The sequence below is a fragment of the Oreochromis niloticus genome, linkage group LG4 (genome assembly GCF_001858045.2).
Source record: "Oreochromis niloticus isolate F11D_XX linkage group LG4, O_niloticus_UMD_NMBU, whole genome shotgun sequence".
Taxonomy (NCBI): Eukaryota; Metazoa; Chordata; class Actinopteri; order Cichliformes; family Cichlidae; genus Oreochromis; species Oreochromis niloticus.
Window position 1 is genome coordinate 25,996,677 of NC_031969.2, and position 20,454 is coordinate 26,017,130.

Consider the following 20,454-nt stretch of genomic DNA (forward strand, 5'->3'; position numbering starts at 1 on the left):
AACAGTGGAGACGCAAGTAGCAGAGGTATTGAAGTAAAGTGAGTTTAAATACTTGGAGTTTTTCTTGTAAAGCAACAGTAGGTACACAAGATAGCTGAAGAAGAGAATGCATGCAGGATGGAGAGGATTGAGACGAGTGTCAAGGGTAATTTGTTACAGGAAGATAGCCGCAAGAATGAGATGATGTATGGTTAGGAAATGCTATCACTAAAAAAAGAGATACGCAGACCTGGAGGTGGCAGAGTTGAAGATTTTCACTGGCCATGATGAGCAAGATTCAAGAGCAGCTGAAAGAAAGCAGATTTATTTAAGTGTTTAAGAGACAAAGAACTGATAAAAAAAATAATTTTAGTTTTTCTCTCATACTATGTACGCCTTCTGTTTATTTTTTCTTTTCTTTTTAATACAGTCTTTCTGTGACATAAAACCTACATTTTATGCGGTCAGTTACTGCAGTAATCCTTCCAAACCATGGGGTGGCGTTTATCATGAACAGATACAATTTACTACCGTGGTGCACAGAAGAAGAAATCCGTCGCATTCCAAAATGACGGACCCGACAACATCTCCAGAGGACCAGTGGAAAGTGAGTAACTGCTATCAGAAACCTCTATTTCGGGTTCAGATGACTCATGTGTATGGCAGCACTGGCAAATGACAAAAGCTGTGTTGTCTTAAAGTTGAAGCTTTAGTAAAGTGCAGGGGGTACACGGTTTGTTAGCTTCGTGGCTAACTAACGTTAGCTTCCGAGGTTTTGATAATGTTAGAAAGCTGTATTGGTTAGCTAGCCAATTGCCTACTTATGTAAACAAAGCAGCCATTGTTCCCCCTATGGTGTATACAGTAAGTCTTCATCTACACACGCAAAAAGGTAAAAAAGAAAAAAGGTCAGAGTAGCTGCTTGTTTCTTGCAAATCTATAAGTGCAGCATCAGTGTTTGTGAAGCTCACATTACCTTGTCTGTTTTACACTATATATAATTAATTAGCACACCACAGAAATTGAAATGGTCTTCGTTCCACAGACTCCTTAATAAAGACGTTTAGCCAAATAAAACAAAGAAAATAATTAATAATAATTAACATATGTTCAGGGCCCCCATTAAAAAAAAAAATGTCTCTAAAATAAATAGGGAATAGTAATTTTACAGTACGTAAGTAAACGTGTAGTAGGATCTGTTGTTCAAACTTAACATATATTCATTTTTTCCCCTCCTGAGCTTTTGAGACTTTGGAAACCACAAATTAGACAGCTGTGCCCTACATCAAACAATAGCTCTGTGATGAAGGCTCTTATTTTCTGCAGCTTTTTACCCACCTGTTTTCCTGAACTGGACAAATCAGGGCAATGCTCAGTGGGGGCTTAACTGGCTGGCTATTGGTCTTTTGTCAAACAAATGTAGGGCAGCACAGCGTTTTCCCTTGTTATTAGCTTTACAGCCTCTTATTTTTTGCCTTTTTCTATCTTCTGCTCTCTCGTGATGGCTCGGCAGACCGATGGTGCTTTCAGTGATGGTGGCTTTGACAACAGTGAGTATTCAGTCAGTTCTTGTGTTGTACTTCATCACCAGTGTAATCTGATCTCCCACATGATACCGATTATAGATGTATATCAAAATATATTTTGATTTTGTTGTGGATTATGTTTGATCACTGCTGTCTTGCTGTCTAGGTTATATTTCTGAAGCAATCAGAAAGGGCACTATTGTGTCCCGGGCCAACAGTATCGGCTCAACAAGTGCCTCTTCGGTGCCAAATACAGGTACTGGGTTTGAATGTTGTATATTTATGTGATAGTTAGCTACTAGTAATGTAATTGTAGTGTAGGTTAATTGTTTACTTGTTTGGTTGTTGTAGCCTGAGCCAGTCAGATATTTTTAAGAAAAAAGTTTTTGTTTATTTAGTGTAAAAGCGAAATACAGGAAATAGAGACAGCTTTGCTTATATTTCTCCATGATTTGTATAAAAGGAAAAATCTCTCTTGCTTGTGATTAATAAAAAATATATATTAACCTTAGCTCAAGGCTCGCAAAATTTCAAAATCTCTGGTGGCCCTTCGGGCAGGCCCTCTTCAGTTTTTGGTAGCCCAAAATAAATTTAAGTAGCCCGAATAAAAAAGAGAGCAATTTTTTAATGTTTTGTTTCCTTTACAATACTATACATTAAAGTATAATATTGTAACGGAAACAAAAATTAATCAGAAAGTTGTTAAAATACAAATCACAACAACTGTATAAAAATCACAGTCATCAACTCAAATACTTGGTTCTAATTGAACAGAAATTTCTATGAACTTGTAAGAACTGTGTAGAACATGAATCAGTCTGTGTCAGATCCTGAATCTGAAATTTCCACTGAAGTCACGGGTAAGGGGTGAGTGGAACCAAGATCTAGGCCATTTGCTTTTTGAAGTTTGCAAAGACTGCTAAATTTTGACAATGGTAGTTCACTCTTTGCAACATAGTACGCTTTTGAAAGATTTTTCAGGACTTCTGCTTGTGCTTGGTTTATTTTTAGTATGTTTTTTGCAATTGCTGTTTGTTCTGGGAAAGATATTGCAGACTGAGCAATAATGCATTCTCATGGGTTCTGATGGGGTCTTTCTTAAAATTACTGGTCCCAGTTATAAAGGCGCTTGTCGACTCAAATGAAATGAAACTCACAACACACCTGGCAGAACATCATGTTATTTAGCTCGTCATATTCCAGCCACAGAAATTATTTTGTCCATGAAACCAAAAAAGCTGAGCTTTCTTTTTGCCTCCTAGTCTGATTTGTCATAACGTTTCCGTTTTGTGGTAGGCTTTTATTTGGCTGCCCCTTCTTCACCCTGACCTGTCTTATTTGGCTCAGCAGAACTAAAATACCGGCGTAAGTCCTGCTGCTTTTACACACGTACTTGCATAACGGTCAGCGATTCTCTGCGCAATCAACCTCTCACATGTTTAAACTTGCTGTGGGAGATTTCACTTGTCACGTTTGAATAGTAAGCTAATGAGTGATAAGACGATGTCAGAGGAATTGGTGCGCAATCGTCACTCACCAATCAGTGCTGCCGCTCTCTATACACCGTTCGCGCGATCGCAAAGTGAAAGTGAAAGCAAAAAACAAGCACAAATTCAAACGCGATTTCAATATGTCACATATTGGCAGTGGCTCATCGATGCCGATGACATAATTACTCAGCTACATTTTCGAAAGAATGCAAAAGCATTGACACATATTTTCCCTTCCTATGATAGCCCGACGGGCAGGGCTGAGATAGATTTTGGTAGCCCGACTGGAAAAATCGCTAGCCCCGGGACGTCGAGCTAGCGATTTTGCGAGCCCTGCAGCTCTATAGCTTTTATTTTTATTTATTCCAGAAGTTAGAAAATTCATGTGTTACAGTAACAAAACATTAAACATGGCCCTTAAATATGTCTTAAAAAAAAATACAGTTTGAATAAATATAAATAAAGATGGAAATATTTTTTGTATTGCTATTACAGCAGTTAATTTTCGTATTTATTTTACTCTATTTTTCTGTACAATGTTTTGTGACTGCTTTATACATAAAATTTTCTAACTTCCCAAACACAGGGATTGCTGTGTGAGGTAGAAAATATTTCCTGTATTAGTCCATGTTTAATTATGGAAACATGTGTTTCATATTTTACAATATTTTCTTAAATTCTTTGAGGGTTTATGAGATGTTAAATAATAATTTACTGTGTAAATTAAGTCCATCACAGTAATTCTTACTGATGAAAATCAATGAGTGTTGCCTATATGTGTGAAATGAGTGCCAACACAGGAATGACTCCAGGGTTAATAATCTTGTACGGTTATGAATTGATTTGATCAACTTTTTTAAAATAGCTACTTCAGCATTTTGTAAGTTGGTTAAAAAAACGCTGCCAATGTCATGGTTCAGATTTTTATTTTTTCATTAATGAGTATTAATCTATTCCCACATAGATGATGAAGACAGCGACTACAGGCATGAAACATCATATAAGGACTCGTATAAAGATCGTCGGAGACAAGCACACACGCAAGCTGAGCAGAAGCGTAGAGATGCTATTAAAGTAAGGACACACATTTTGAAAGTTGGAGATTTGCTTTAACTTTTTTCAGTAGTTACTAGTTGCTCTCTTTTAACATTAGAAAGGATATGATGACCTCCAGTCAATCGTTCCAACATGCCAGCAGCAGTCTGAATTTGCGGTGGGAGCACAGAAGATCAGCAAGGCTACTATTCTGCAAAAAAGTAAGATGTGGTCAAATATTTGTTAACACTTGGACAAACTTGGACTGCCTCTGATGAGTAACCTTGACTTCAGATTTAGTTGGAGATAATCTATATATTAACTATTACATCTGACATCTTGATAAGAAAAGAGCAATTTTCTATCCTGTTTATGTGCCATGGAAAACAATAGAATGCTTTGTACTGAACTTGTTGTGTGGTGCAAGCTTTTCACAGTTACATCTCACTTGGCCACATTTAACAATAAAAAGAGACGATAGACTAAGTTCAAGGAAGAACAGATATTTCCTGTCTTGCAGGGGCTCCTTTACCCAACAAAAGGGGAAGTTACAGTACTAACGCCCTCAGTATAAAGGTTAACTTTCAACAGTGTACCTAAAATTTGTGTGCAAGGCAGAAATCCCCGACTGACAATTTCTTGGTTGTTGTTTTGTTTGTTTTTTTAGCAATTGACTACATCCATTTCCTTCACAAAGAAAAGAAGAAGCAAGAGGAGGAAGTTTCTGTCCTAAGAAAAGAAGTGATGGCACTTAAGATTATGAAAACGTGAGTGGTTTAAAATTCATAAGCCAAACTGCTTTTTCCACATTGTGTTCTTCACAGGCCTTCTTTTTTTGGCGATCTGAGACTTCCCTAAATCCTCTAAACATACCTAGACAGATGGAAAGACAGATCTTAATTGCTCCTTGGGGATAAATAAAGTCTTTCTGAGACTGTAAAAAGAATGCTGGTCTAGGGCAAAGAAAGAAAACTGTGGAGTGGGGAATGCATTGTGTGCTTTTGTCCATGTTCTGTAAAGAGTGACTCAGATTCATTGTTTATGAAATTATATTAACCATCCCCCCCCCTTTTTATGTTTTGATAGGAACTATGAGCACATAGTGAAGGCTCACCAGAACAACCCACAGCAGGGAGAGGATCAGGTGTCGGACCAGGTCAAGTTCAACATCTTTCAGAGCATCATGGACTCCTTGTTTCAATCTTTCAGCAACTCTGTTTCAATGAGCAGCTTCCAAGAACTGTCGGCCTGTGTTTTCAGTTGGATTGAGGAACACTGCAAGCCACAGGTAAGGAGTATATTTAAAGAAACCCATGAGAACTTTATTATTTTGTGTTTATGTTGAGATATTCATAGTTTGTCTTCTGCTTATGTTCTTTCCTAGACGCTGCGGGAGTTTGTTGTTGGAGTGCTGCGGCAGCTCAACGGTCAGCTTTACTGACTGCGCCTGGCCTCTGGTTAACACCCAAAAATTGACTTTTTGAGCTTACTCTGGCCTCTAAGAGTGGAGTAAAAAAAATGTTGATCAGCCTCAAGCTATGCCGCAGTATTTACACTCACTTTGACTCATCAGTGACTCCTTGGCTGCAATTTGAGTACCTCATCACATGTGGCAGAGGTGAAAGGTGGCATTGGAATGATATAAGTTTAATACAAATCACTTTAAGCTTTGAAATGTACATACATGTTTAACTGAGTGTATTTCAGGATCTTCTGATTGTTATTTGATTTGGGAACCCAGCAGTACAGAAGTCACTGTAAGTGCCGTTTTCAATGTGTCAGGCAGGCAAAATATTGTGTTTAACTAATGGTAACCACCATCTGCAGTAGCCATAGTTGCCCACACTGAGATAAAAAACATGAGGAGGGGAGATTAGATCTTAATAGCAAGAACTCTTCTTACAGATTGAGTGAACTGATGGTATAGTTTATGGTGCCTTTTAAAATAATCAACAGAGATAAGGGGGGAAGGGAACTCATGAGCCAACACGTTCCCCTCTGTCACATCAAGCATGACTTTGTAGCTTAATGCTGAACCAAAGGAGCTCTTTCAGCTTCAGTGGACGAACACTGAGCCATTCCTCAGCTGTAACAGATAATAGAAACTACTGCAGAGTAACAATCATTGCTAAGTGTGTTATCAGGAAAATGCTATATGAGGTCTCAACAATTTATCACTGGGATTTGGCTTGTAATCCGACACATTTTGAGATGTACATAAATGGAGCTGTGACAAGCTGACAAAGTGCTGAAATGTCAAATTATTGTATGTATAAATTTAAATCTCTTTACAGTGTGCCATTTAACATTTTATAGTTGGCGTATTTCAATTCAATTTGGCTTCAATGGCAGGAAAAGTAATGAGTATTCTGTCTCATAATTGAGCTCATCACACTATGAAGCAATGTGTGTGGTGATCTTTCTGCAACTTTCAGATTTTCCTTTAATCAAAAAGCTTAAAATTTCAGCTTGTTGGTCCAATTCCAACAGAATAAACATTGTTTACTTTTGTTATCAGTGGTTCTCAGTGGCTAAGATGCAGTTCATGCCATGCTGTGTATCAGCCAGAACCCGCTTTTTTTTTTCTCCACCATCACTTTGAAAACTGTCCCTTTGAACTGCACCAGCCAAGTTCATGCTGAGAGAAGTGTTGAGAAGCTACAGCTGCTGTGTGCTGAATTATAATGAGTGAATTTCAAGTAGGTGACAGCTCATTTTAATGATGGTTGTTTGTTGTTTCTATAAACATCCTTTCCTGTGTTAGCTGTTTTCATGGAAATGTTGTTTTTTTTTAACTGTCTTAAGTTGTTGTTTCGGGTGTATTAATAATTCTGTCATACAAGCCATGTACACTCAGTGGCCACTTTTAGTTACCCCCTGTAAAATCCAGTCTGAAATCTGAGCCTTAAAGTCTGCTTTATAAAGGTTTTTTTTCTTTCTTTAAATGTACACCAGCAGATAGGTGTAATCTATGCATTAATGTACAGCTCTGTTAGTGTTGTAGTTTGCTGTGGTGTTGAATGTTGACGTTTTTAATTTACAATCCAAGGAGGTTGAATATTTAACCTCCTAGGACCTGGCGTCCACATATGTGGACATCACATTTTGGGCTATTTAGACCAAAATACTCAATTTTGCGCTACAACTGCCTGATATCCACTTACGAGGACATTATACTGCTACTGTTCTATCGAAATTTTAAACGAATATCCTCGTATGTGGCTCTCATTTGTCTTAGAAACAAAAATTAGGTAAAAAAAAAAACATCTGGTAATTCTTTGTTTTTACATTCATTGGGCCCCAATATGCCCAAATATATATATATATATAATATAAGAGAAATTAAAAATCCATGCCGTGGAAGAGTTCGGGTCTTAGGAGGTTAAAATAGGTTTTAAATCTGTACCTCTGAGAGAACACTGTGTTTGATTGTATTCAATTTCATAGGTTTGCCTAATAAAGTGGCCACTGAGGGGTTTTTTTGTCATCCAAATTATGTGAAAATGAAGCATCTGTGCATAACAATAACAGGAAAAATCATAAAGCTAGGCGGTGGTTCCCAACTGTGCAGCTAATGAAATGTATTTTATTTATGCTTCACAAGAATTAAAGTAAAACAATTGTGGCGCTTCAGCATCAGAATTTATGGTGTTGAACATTTAATAAGCAGAAAACAGTACAACTGTAATTAAAAAAATATAGATATATACATTATACATTTTAAGTTATGCTTTCAGAAAATAAAGCAAGATGGAGTTGAACAAGAACAACAGAATGTATAGATTTTAAACATTTAAATAAAGCCTTGAGATTTTCACTGGAAAGCTCAGGATTGGTTAAATCGCTTTAGAAGGGAAAATTTAAACCAGCGTTGCCTTTGAGGTGAAGAGCATGACTGTGTTGTCAATTGATGTGAAAGTGTTAAGAGTTTCACAAGCAACGAAACAGTTTTTTATAAAAACATACTTTCAGTTATGAACTTTTTTTTTCAATTAAAGCATTTATTAAAGTTGAACTATTTATTCAAAATAAAGGGCGATAAATAAAGTATTCTCTGGGCTTCAGATTGCTTTCCTGTGTAATCCATTTGCTTAGATTAGTGGCAAGGTGACTGTAAAAGAACTTTCTTGTTCAAGTATGTGGAAGAACTACTTTACAGTCCTCATCAGTCTCCACTCCAACTTCTTCCTGTGAGGAAGCAGAATATTGCAGGTAATAGCAAGAATTTTATTTTATTCTTAAAAAGGATTTTTTTCTTTTCTTCTTCTTAGTGTCTTAAACTCACCAGGAACTCCTTTTTGCTCTTTGGATAACCCTCGAGGATTGAATTTATCATGTCTGAAGCCTAACGCAAACAAAGTGCCAAACACTTTAATAACATGTCCATATGCAGTTTCACTCGCACTAATGAAAGGGAGGGATTGTACTGCATTTTTAAAATACATGGCATGCAATATGAAACATATGAGCTATGAATACAAAAAGGAACTTAAGTAAAAAAGATTACCAGTCTCTTCCTCTTTTTCCACTCTTTAACGTAGAGATCTCGTTCTTTATAAACCTGCAAATTAAAAATAATACTAATATATATAAGCAGCTGGATAGCGTAGTGGTAAGGTTACACACCTTTGGAGCAGGAGTGGCAAGTTCGATACGCAACATCCACATTGCAGGTCCAACGTTCAGGAGAAGGGACTGCTCTCACGGTTAGAGATTGATAGGGTACAACACACATGCTACGGCAAGGGGGAGCCAGGGCGACAGGTCAGGGGTGGAGATAACATTATCAGCCCCACCCGAGATTGGGTACCAAACCCCAAGTGCGCTAGAAGAATGATCGTTGAGTGCAAGAGATCATGGCAAGCTTGAAACCTGGATCCTCCGTTACCAAGACTAAGTGAAGTACCCTCAGAAGCTCTACTAGATTATGTGAATGCAGCACTATGCCGCCACCATTACCATTACCGAGACTAACAAGCTGATCTACAGTGAGATGAGATGTTAAACAGCCACATGGGAGCAGTACCCTACTCTCTAGGAAAAAACCCAGCTCCATCCAAGGTGTACTCTCAGATACCTACTGAACAGTATATGTACAGTTGACTCATGAATCATTAAGATTTTTATATGACACTGTGGAAGACAGAGGACAACTGAAGGCTGTAGACCATGGTACTCAAACAGGGAGAAGGGACAGTGAGATGGGGATTCATTTGCAAATGGGTGCGATGACATAGCTTAATTTAAAATTTACTAAAGCGTGTGAATATGACAAATATGCAAAAAAAAAAAAGACGTCGGTAAGGGGGTAAATACTTTTTCACAGCATTTAGAAATAAGAGAGGCCGTAGGACAGATCCCTGGTGGATTCCTCACCTTGTCCTTCTCTTCTGGCGTGATGTGATTTGAGGCTGACTTTATCTTCTCCAGTCGGGCTCTGTACCCAGAACACTCTGCTTTTAGCTCCTGGATCTCTGACACCATTTCCTCTGTTGTAAGGGAGCTGTTTAGCTCCTTCAGTTCTGTCATCACAGATTTCACACAGAAATGTTACAGAACATCCCCTTTCAAACATATGCAGTAGAACAAAAACAACACGTGTAGAGAAAAGAGCAGTGGGGACAAGCCTCATCGTAAACCGTTTACTGTATCAAACAGCCACATCTTGTGGCTTAAGAGTGTGCAAACTCTGAGAAGATAAATAAGATTGTTGAATGTCAGTGATTAGCAGAAAATTTCACCTGCATCTAGCTGTCTGCAACTCTGGGTAAGGGACTGCACCTCTCCACTGAGCTCTGAGATCTGATGGTCCATTGACTTCAGGTCTGCATCGTTCACATCTTTGAACTGAGCCTGTGGGACAGATTGAGTTATTTCAGTTACTTTACTGGAATTTATAAAAATTATATGTGCATAATATTCCAGACAAACAGACTAACCTGGTCAGCAAAATAAATCTTTTGCTTGCCATATATTTTCTCCTTTATCTTGCCTTCCAGGGCCAGCAGCTCCATGGCTTTGACCACTGCCTGTTGGAAGAAATGCATAAAAACAGTTACTTATAGGCTATGAAAAACAGGTTAATTTTAGGCATCTAATTGTCTCGTTGAAGTGTTAAACTCACCGTTTTGCCCAGCCCATGTTGCTTTTGTAAATTTGAGAAGACATCCTGAGCGCTATAGGGCCGGTTCTTCTCATTTAGGTAGGCAAGGATGAGGGCAGCCCCTGTGAATGACAGCAGGACAATCAGCTCGTTTATCTAAACTTACTACAACATTACACTTAACTTATACCAGAAGTAGATTTTCATGGTTAATATCTAATAGTCCCTTTTTTCTGGCCATAATTATCATCCTAACCTATTTTAAAATAAATATGATTCCCCTCCTTAAAACAAGTATATCGTTTGGAAAAGTGGAAGAAGAATAAAAACACGGAGGTCGTCTCAGCTAACGCTAGCTTGTAGCCGTTTGGCTAAACGTTTCCTTATATCTGTGACTTTTAACAATCGTCGTTCGCTCAGTGCAGGCGACTGACAAGCCATCTAACTTGTTATAGCCTAGAATATAAACTTTTAACCTACCGTTATCTTTTTTACTCATTTCCAACTACTCCACTTTAGCTTTCCAGATCCGAGTTTCGCGCAAAACGCACGTCACGGAAAAGATCGTTCATGCTTAAAGATGATTCACACCAGCACAAAATCCGTCTTCTGCCTTCGCGTTTGAGCGCCCCTCTGTTAATCCTGCCCCAAAAGCTATTAAGTATGACAGGTTGAAAGTATCTCAATGGTTCTTTTACTTAAATTATTTTATGTTTAGTAGAACTTTATCTCCTTCTTCATTTCATGTCGTTAGCGATATCCCGAAAAAAAGTAGAGTGACACCTCTTTTAATTTGGCTGTTCTCAGAAGCAGTCAATTCAAAGTCCAAAACAAGATATACCTAACCGGCCACTTCATTAGGTACACCTGTTCCCGAACGCAAATATTTATTCAGCTAATCACATGGTAGCAACTCATACATAAAGACGTGGACATGGTCGAGATGACCTGCTGACGTTCAAACCAAGCATAACAATGAGGGAAAAAAGGAGATTTGGATGACTTTAAACGTGGCATGGTTGTTGGTCTGAGAATCTTAGACACTGCTGATCTACTGGAATTTTCCCTCACAACCATATTTTTGGGTTTACAGAGAATGATCAGAAAACAGCTGCAGTTCTCTGGGTGAAAATGTCTCATTAATGTCAGAGGAGAATGACCAGGGTGCAATAAACAAGATATGCAGAAGAGCATCTCTAAATGTGGAACTTTGAAGAAAGATGGGCTATAGCAGAAAATCTTACTAGGTATCTCATTAAAATTAAAACGTTAGAAAAACGTTGCCTGGTCTGATGGGTCTCAATTTCTGCTGTAACATTCAGACGGCAGGGTCAGAATTTGATGTAAACCCTAGAACGCTATCGCTATAAATAGTAACACAATCACTACTGCCAGGTGATTTTTTACCCCTTATATAATAAGACCAACAAAAAGTACGTCATCAAAATATGACAACATGACAAACTAGAGTGGTCTTCTTTTATCTTCAACTGTGCCATGTCTAACAATATGAAAACAAAAGTGTCATGGGGGGACCCTAAGATAATGCTCCAAAACAGAAAAATTAGGAATTCAAGAACAAAAAAATTCCTAAACAAAAAAATAATGACACTGGAAAGCTGGTCTTTGGTTCACCCATTCCTGGGACATTTGAGATTTCCCTGGTGAAGGCACAGTCTCCTCGACACGCTAAAAGCTGCAGGAGAGAGAAATCATGTAAATGTATTTGTTCGGGTGAAAATCACCCAGCGATAGTGTTCTAGGGTTAATACTGAGCCTTGTTTAAATGCCACAGCCAACCTGTGTATTGTTGGTGACCATGTCTATCACTTTATCACCACAATGACACTGAGTCAACTGTACTTTAAATGGCCTCCACACCAGATATCAAACCAACAGGACACCTTTGACATGTGACCAAATGTGACACAAAATGTTTTTATTATCCGAAGAGTGCTTTAGAGAAATCAAATTCCCTTGCAGCTCTTCAAAGTCCACAGCTATGACGATCCATCTAAAACGGAATAAAACAAATGTCAAATTAGGCCGTGACTGGTTTTCTAGTCATTTCAGAGCTTTTCGGTATTAAATGAAGTACATGTGAATTGCCTTAAGAGCACCTTTGATAAACAGAGAGACAGTTAATTGCAAACATTTTATTTAATATGATTTGCACATCAAAACATATCAAAACCAGTTACAGAGAAGAAAATACACTACTATGCACATTACATAACAAACAGCCTACAAATCCCTCATAATGAGGACTTCTCATAGAACAGCCTACAGAAACATTCTTGTTAACTGATATGGTCAAACCAAGTCCAACTAATTTAGTAATATTTGTTTTCTGCAATTTCCCATCAGTTTGCATTTTTCTATTTAAATTCTGAATCCAGCAGATTTTTTCCATACTGTGCTAAAATTGCAGCTATGATTTTCTTCTCAAAATAACAATTGAAAACAGTGATGTTTTTTTCCCTCTATTAAACAACCAGCATTTTAACTTTTCATGTGTGCATTTCAGTAAATCTCACTTGTGGCTCATGGAAATTTCAAGTGCCATTTCCACTCTAAAACGCTATACAGACATGATTTGTCCATGTATAGGAAATCAGGCTGACCAGCAAAAGCCACTATAAAATAACACTTAAAAAAGACATGAGGTTAACTTCCTATCCAAACTTGATGTAAACAAGGTCGCCTATTAAGATTGTAAAAGAGCCTTGAGAATATAATTTTCTGTCTTAAAAAAAAAAAAAAAAAAAAAAAAGGTCAGTTTGAAGGTCAAGCAGACAGAATACAAGAGTGGTAAGACATAAAGAGACTATTTTAAATTTTTTCTTTAAAAAAAAAAAACAAACAAAAAACTGAATCGCACACAAACCCGATGGCTCATTCCAGGTATTTAACATGCACACAAGGTAATTGAGCCATATTAAAGGGCAGGAAAATGGAAAAAAAATTCAGAAATTACTCACACGCGAAAAAGAAGCATGTTCTGCTGTGAGGAACAAATTCATTAACACAAATGTAACAATCAGAGTTACTCTGGGCCACATAAGACTATTGTGACAAAATAAACTTTGAATGCGTTCATGTTAGTCAAGAGAAAAGGGAAATAGAAAATGTTGAACTTTATCCAGATATCATTCACCTTCATTGAAGAACACAATCACTGTCTAAATACGCAACTGCTATCAACTGTTTAAATTGTCTAAATGAATCTCTAAATTAATTCGATGGTACACCATCAAATTAATCCTCTTCCATCATATCGTGTTAAGACAGCAGAGTATCAACATGAACATGAGCTACTACTTATTGAAGGGCTGATACATCCGAATACTGCAATGCCTAAATAAGCTTTTATATAAAAGGCTGTTGCACAATATCAGTACTAAAACATGGCTCAGCTCAACCAAGAGGAATGTCACATTTGGTCCTGTGTTAATAGCCCTGTATGTCTAGACCTCGGTGTAGAAAAGATCTGATGGCCTCTGGCTTTCATTTGAAGTCAACAAGTACTTGTACCTTGTAACTGAGTGGTGTGTAAAGTTACAAGACTGCAAAAAGGCTCAATAATGCTGGTTTATTTAATGTTTGAATATGTTTTATGTATGTTATTGTGTTATCTATTGCTCAGCCTACGAAGTAAAAGTTTTCTGGATGATCAAGATTTCAAACTACAGCAAAGAGAGTCTGAAAAGATAGAAAATATGAAATACTTCACAGTGATAAACTGATGCTAATCAGGAACAGGGGTGCTGGAACCTAAAATAGTCTCCCACACACATTCTCATACTTTATCAATACGCATTCAAGCTGTGCACACACAGACACACACACACCTTACTGTGGTTTACCAAGCAGGCTAGACAAAAAGTTAGAACCCTGGCTCTCTCCACGTCTAGAACCTACACCTTCACCGAAGGGATCCAACTGGTTTAGTTCAGACTGATCCAGCATTTCAAAGTCTTCTCCATCCAAGTCTGTGTCTAGCTCAGAGCTGGACTGCTTGCGATAACTTCGGTGGGCCCCGGCCCTGGGGGGACCTTCTCTGCGTTGGGCAGCAGGAGGCTGAGGTTGCAGCGCCCCGGCTATTGCTGCCTGGATCATGTTGCTGGCAATGACTCCAGCCAAGTCTCCAGTGATATTAGAGGCAAGTGGCAGGCTGCTAAGAGAAAGTTCAGCATCTAGATCCTCTTGGTCTGAGTCAAGATGAGCATCCACATCCAGCACTGAAGCCCGGTGACTAGCTAGCCCAGACGGACCCAGGCTAGGCAGTCCAATGCTCGTGTCATCATCATCATCCATCAGAGTGGCATCAGGGTTTATGGAGGGGAAGTCTGGGAGGTCCTGGGCAAAGGATTCTTCAGCATCACTATGCCTGTCAAAATCTGGCCGGATTACAGACCGGGAGAAGATCAGAAGCATGAACTAACCAGGAAATGGAGGTAAGAAATCCGTCTTTCTTGCATACATACCCTCAGAGCCTTCAGTCAGTGGGGTCTGGCCACGTGACAGGTTAAATGTTCCATTGTCAGTATAAGAAACCTCAGCATCAGAATGCTCGGAGTCGGTCAGTGCAAGCGCCCTCGCAACAACAGCATCATCAAACTAGGAGACAAAATGAAATGGTTTAGGTTGTGCTGTGGTGCATTTTTTTAAGATGGCAGTCAAGCTGGTAACTCCGACTCTGACATAAACAGAGAAACATTCTTAGTTTGACTCTGCTTGTTTCTCATCCTTTTACCGTCTGCAGGCTTTGCCACAAACACACATTAAGACAAAAATAAACAAGCACATTTTGTGACGTTCCTAACCACAACAGGAAATGGTGCTGACGTGCTGCTGTAGCTAACCGTGTGCTGAAAAAGCAATAGGTGCAATGAAGGTTTCATCTTTCGTTTCATTTTATAACCTTGTAACCAACACTGTTGACTAACAACAACTCATGTTCACTTAAAGAAAAAACAAAAAAAAACAAAACATTGACAGACTTTAAATTTTAATTTATAGAATTTTAAAGACTCTCTTTAACATTTTTTCACAAATTCACATTACACATTATGAACACTTTAAATATAAAAGTTTACTTCTGGTTTAGGAAGCATTTTGTGTATGTTGACATAATTACTGGATCACAATATGAACAAAAACAAAAACTATATTTGAAGACAAATTTCAGGTATGATGTCCCGACTTTAAACAATAGAAAGGCAGGCATAGTGAGTAACAGTTTGATTAAAATATCAAGAGCTTTAGAAGTAAAACAGCAACAGCCTTACTGTTGGGCAAAAAGCAGCCAACTCCTCCTCACTGTCACTGGCTTCACCCGAGGCTGCACCATGTAGAGGTCTTCGTAGGACTGCAGAGTAGAGTGACCAAGACAACAAATGAGTACTTAGTCCAGCTCATTTTAACTGTAGTAGTTAAATAGTGTGCAGGACAACCAGTTTTAGAAATGCTAAAATGGTTTGTAAAATTAGAACTGATTAACAGATTAATCAACAAACAAAGAAAAAAATACTTTACATCACTGTATCTACTCTGATATTTGCACTTTGGTCTCATTTACTGGAGAGGAAATTGTCTTAACAACAGTTTCATCTCAAAAGAATAAATTGACATAAAATCCAGCTGATTTGTTAGCTGCCAAGTCTAGTAAAAATATACTAATAATACACGATACAATTTGGTTTAGAACTTACACTGATTATCAATGGGCTTTGACATCATGTATCCACGAACGCTGAAGTCCAGCCGCTGCAGGACTGGATCCAGCTTGAAGCCAAGATGCTGGAAAACCTTGTGATAGGCTGCCAGAGGAGTCAGGAGAGTAGCTAACACTAGAGGAGGGGCAGAGAGAATACTAGTTAAGATAGAGAAGAAGGACATTTTCCATGCTATTAGACTGCAGTATTTCACTACAGAAAGATAGCCTGTTGACTTTTTTTTTTTTTTTTTAAGTGATAAAGAAAAACTGAGGCACAGGGAATAGAGGGTTAACATGTAGAGTAGAAGCTGATGTTTGGATTGTTTCAGACGTCAGACGTCCTCCTTGCCCAGCTTTGCAGCCTACACTGGTTGAAGGTTAGGAGATTAGCTTGGTCTCTGTCTGACCTCCTTAGCTTTCTGCCTGGCTCTTTCACTCCTGCCTGGTCTGCCTCATCCACATTTTAATCACCTCACAGATCAGGCCCCGGTACTGAGCCCCCACAGATCTGGTTTCACCACCCATGCACTTTTAATTAGACTAGTCAGGCAGAGTTTCTCTGCCAACATAGTTCTGTGAAGAGGCGTGGATTTTTAATTAGAACTGGATAAACTGCTCGGACTCACAAGCAGAGTAGGAGAGCACTAATCCAGGAATGTAGCGTCCAATGATAGCCAAACAGCTGAACACTCCACAGGTCAGGATGCAAAACTGTCACAGAAGAGCCGGAAAAACAAAAACAAACAAACAAAAAACAAGCAAACAAACAAAAACACACACACAAACAGAAAATAGTCAACAACACCATCACGTGTTGCCCATGGTGCATTTATCCACATTAACAGTCACACTAGGGAAAACAGCAGTTGGAGACCGTATCACAACCAGAAGTATTCCAACCCCATGCAATGAACATGTGGAATCTCTTCGAAATGGTAACTTTAAAGATGGCGAGCAGGACAATGACAAATCACAGTCAGTTGCAGTCTTTAAAGTTACTTTAAAACAATGATAAAACAGCAATAACTGTGATTTAACTGGACAAAGATAGCTGCTCAGTAACTCTGATGTTATACAGGAATATAACAAGAAAACAACCAGCTGACTAGAACGATCTATTGCAAAGATAATCGTCACATATAAGTTGTGTCCATCGTTACAGGCCGACTCCAACTGTTTGTGTTTACAAATTAGACATCAATTTTCTTCAAGCCTCTGCCAATCTGTCTTAAGTCCAACTTGGACTGTGACTGGGTGTTGCCTCCTAACAGGTCGCCTTATGATTAAAAAAAAAGGTCTCCCAGAGGTTGATGGTTGAATGTTTGAAGGTTGCATGCTCAACCACTTGGTGACAAGTTGCTTGCCGAATGTGGAAAAATTCTGTGCAATCATTGGTCAACCGCCTATTTTTCCTCTAGTGTGACTGAGTTAATAAACCAGTGAAGGAAAAAAAAGTTAGAAAAGGATAATAGGTAAATCAAACAGGGATAACTTAAAAATCATACAACAGGTGTTGTGATACAGAATGAAGTCATTGTGTTATTGTGTGTAACCCTCACTGTGCCAGGATTTCGACGCTTGTACTGCACAATACTGGATTTGAGAACCACTCCACTGACCCAGGCCTCAGCAATATGGTGGCACAATTCAGGCACACTGAGGGTGCCAGGATGCACCAGACCCCAGCTAGAAAGGGACACAATCATTTAAACTTCAACTCCTTATCATTCAACTAATGCTGCAATATGAGAATAAAAAAATAATTAAAAAAAACAACTGTGGGTACAAACCTCTCATTTTCTGATTCATCCAGCTTTCTGACTGTGGAGGGAGAGAACATTCATCACTTTAAGAGACATTAAATATCACTGTGTTACATTATGTATACATTATTTAGACATTTGCTTGGCTTTCATCTACAGTGTCTTCGGGATTTTAAAAACCACTGCCAAAGATGAACTGTTTCATGACTAATACAGACCACTTTCAAAGTCCGGAGTGCAAGGCTGCTGACTGATGTCATATTTATTCTAGGAACAAAAGTACATTTGCTACAGCCACAGTACATTAGGGATTGAATTGGCTGCATTTTGCACAATCTATGACATTCCAGGAGTAGAAAAAAGGAAAATGCAGAACATGTTGCATTCTCTTAAATATACAAAGACCGCATTGAGACAAAATTTAGCACCTCTAATCTCTGGCCAGATCTTATTTCTCCAGGTATCTAGACAGACGAATACAGCCATGCCAGATGCCAACAGGAATATCAGGCGCAGTGAGGTCAGAGCGAAGAACCTGGCAGGGGATAAACCACAGAAAACACATGAACACAGTGCATCTATTTCTTGCTTTCCCAGGCATAAACAATCACAGAGCTATGTAGTTAAAAAGTTAATGCAAAATTAATTAAACCGCAAGACGGTCTGAGCGAATTCCATTTATTATTGTCAAAAGTAAGAAAGAAAGCCCACCTTCTGGTGTCTTACACAAATTTATTGTAAACCAGAAGGTTGGCAGTAAGTAGAGTATTTGACTGTTTTTTTTTTACTCCACCCACTACTGCAATATCAATTATATCAATAAACATTTAGCTGATATTAATCCAACAGACTAACAGATGTACATATTAAAAAATGTGGTCTAACTATACATAAGGTTTCAGGTTTTTTCCATCTTTTTGCCTTGTACACAACCCTAACTAAATCCCCACTGCTGCTCCATTTTCAGATCACAAGACTCCAAAATGTAATGGGAACAACAATACTGCAGGAATCTGCCAATCACCGGTTAGAGATTAACCTAACAAAGAATTTGCTGGCAGAACAAGGGGTATCAGTATTTGGGTTAATGCTGTAATTAGAAGTGACAGTAACAAAAGCAATGTGAAATGTTTATGGAAAGTTGGGTCACCGAAAAATGAGAAAACAACAAGTGCTCAGCACTGAAAATGCAGCTGGTGGTTTCACAAGTTTGTCATTCGCCACCTGTATGTTGAAAATCAGGACAACCCTGTCCTACTGTGAGAGTGGCTGCCCTTGTTAATGTCTAACTTTCAGTCACTTTGGGGTTACGGCTGCATCACTCTGGGCTGAAAATGGCCTGCACCATTACGTGCGTGCTGAAGCAAAAGTAAAGCAGATGCAGTGCAAACGTTCTGAAACGCTTGGTGGTCTAATCAAATTCAGGCTGAATGCCAGAACTCTGCAAACATGCACACCAGTCAGGCTTTCTTTCCATGTGTCAGGTCAGTGATCCTTCCTGTACATCTAGCAATACCCAGCTCAACTAAGTAAGGCAAAATTTGGCCCAGTGAAACACTCAAACATACTTACATATTCATATAGTGAAACAACTTCCCCCCCTTATCCCCATGACACTAACTGTAGATTTGACCTCTACAGGCTCACTGGTAAAAGTGGTAGAGATAATCCACAGCATTACACTGATTTCAAGATTAAAAGCAACAGTTTGGAGAGCATAAAAGTTGAGTGAAAAGTCCCTGCAGAGTGTGCATAAAAATAGTACCGCAACTCAGCCAGCTGCTTTATATTGAACTGACAGGCAAAATATTTGCATTGTGCATAAGAACCATCTGCTTCCAGTCACGCTGTCTTGCCTCTTGGTTTTGTCTGCATGTCGGCAACTGTAACACAGAGACACTGAGGAAACATAACTCACAAACTAACATAAGCTAAAACTTACCAGAACACAACGTTGATCACAATGTAGAGAAGGACACAATGAAAGGGTTTTTCCCAGACCAGGACAGACTGCAGGTAGGTCAGGACAGGCTCATAGGGCCCCAGCCTGGACTGGAGAGCAGCTTTGACAGCTCGTACTTGGCCATCTCTTTCGCTAGAGCATGAACGACTTCGAAGGCAGATATCAGCGCTCTGATTAGCAGAGCAATCCCCCACATCTGCCCCTTGCATTGTTCCAGTGTGAGTCATCTTAGCGTCCTACTGCTGATAAAGTAAGCCTGTAAAATAAAGACTTAAGCTAAGTGGAACCATGTAAACAGCTTCATGAGGGGCGCCACAGCGCCGCTCCACTAACATTTATGCTAACGGATTTTTAAGCTAAAAGCAAATGACGCCAGCCAAACCACTTTATTATGGTCTAACAACACACATTTGACTATATTAAAATAAAATATTTTATCAAAGCAAATGGATAAACGTTTCAAAAGCAGGTGACACTTACTATTTTGTCATTTTTTTGCAGAAATGCGGCGCTCGACTCGGCGAACTTACAATATGGCGTTACCTGTTTTTCTGAGCCGTCAGCGGCCCAATCACAATCCACTTGGGCCCTGCGTCATGAGGCATTCAGGTGCAATAGGAACATCTTTGCTTATTTTGAAGCACTTCGTTGGCAAAGTTGAAAATTAAAGAGCCATTGCGACTGTAATTTTACACACCAAAAACCTAACCCATTTTCGATTAAGCTGTCCACAACAACCCACTTCTTCCCTCTTTATTCATCATGATTTTAAGCCTATTGAAAATATCATCTCGTGCAATTCAATACTTACGACCTATTAATGAAAATGGCTTGTTATGAAAAGAACTTTACTTCCCTGTCTAAATAATCTAAATT

General features: G+C 38.8%; 3 protein-coding genes across 5 annotated transcripts; 1 reads left to right on the forward strand and 2 right to left on the reverse strand.

Annotated features, from left to right (window-relative positions):
• Window positions 1-444: 444 nt before the first annotated feature.
• mlx (MAX dimerization protein MLX) lies at window positions 445-7,051 on the forward strand. Its single transcript, XM_003442048.5, has 8 exons — window positions 445-586; window positions 1,493-1,529; window positions 1,672-1,761; window positions 3,960-4,069; window positions 4,149-4,251; window positions 4,698-4,797; window positions 5,117-5,318; window positions 5,415-7,051. Exons 1-8 carry the CDS (start codon window positions 548-550, stop codon window positions 5,469-5,471), a joined length of 738 nt encoding a protein of 245 aa, XP_003442096.1. The 5' UTR covers window positions 445-547; the 3' UTR covers window positions 5,472-7,051.
• Window positions 7,052-7,418: 367 nt separating this feature from the next.
• psmc3ip (PSMC3 interacting protein) lies at window positions 7,419-10,903 on the reverse strand. 2 transcript variants are annotated; one of them, XM_005468825.4, is made up of 8 exons: window positions 10,614-10,903; window positions 10,155-10,255; window positions 9,970-10,059; window positions 9,772-9,883; window positions 9,407-9,552; window positions 8,538-8,591; window positions 8,316-8,375; window positions 7,419-8,214 (listed from the first exon to the last, which is right to left on the reverse strand). In XM_005468825.4, the coding sequence occupies exons 1-8, from the start codon at window positions 10,630-10,632 to the stop codon at window positions 8,179-8,181; spliced, it is 618 nt and encodes a 205-aa protein (XP_005468882.1). In that variant the 5' UTR covers window positions 10,633-10,903; the 3' UTR covers window positions 7,419-8,178. The 2 variants fall into 2 exon arrangements, with proteins under 2 accessions (XP_005468882.1, XP_003442095.1); XM_003442047.5 differs by having other exon boundaries at window positions 7,419-8,218; window positions 10,614-10,893.
• A 1,371-nt stretch (window positions 10,904-12,274) lies between these two features.
• retreg3 (reticulophagy regulator family member 3) lies at window positions 12,275-20,189 on the reverse strand. Of its 2 annotated transcripts, XM_003442168.4 has the most exons (10): window positions 20,059-20,189; window positions 19,558-19,834; window positions 18,044-18,150; window positions 17,643-17,673; window positions 17,412-17,538; window positions 16,479-16,563; window positions 15,848-15,985; window positions 15,425-15,504; window positions 14,621-14,753; window positions 12,275-14,533 (listed from the first exon to the last, which is right to left on the reverse strand). In XM_003442168.4, the coding sequence occupies exons 2-10, from the start codon at window positions 19,803-19,805 to the stop codon at window positions 13,986-13,988; spliced, it is 1,497 nt and encodes a 498-aa protein (XP_003442216.1). In that variant the 5' UTR covers window positions 19,806-19,834; window positions 20,059-20,189; the 3' UTR covers window positions 12,275-13,985. The 2 variants fall into 2 exon arrangements, with proteins under 2 accessions (XP_003442216.1, XP_025762170.1); XM_025906385.1 differs by lacking the exon at window positions 20,059-20,189 and having other exon boundaries at window positions 19,558-19,848.
• Between the last annotated feature and the right edge of the window lie 265 nt (window positions 20,190-20,454).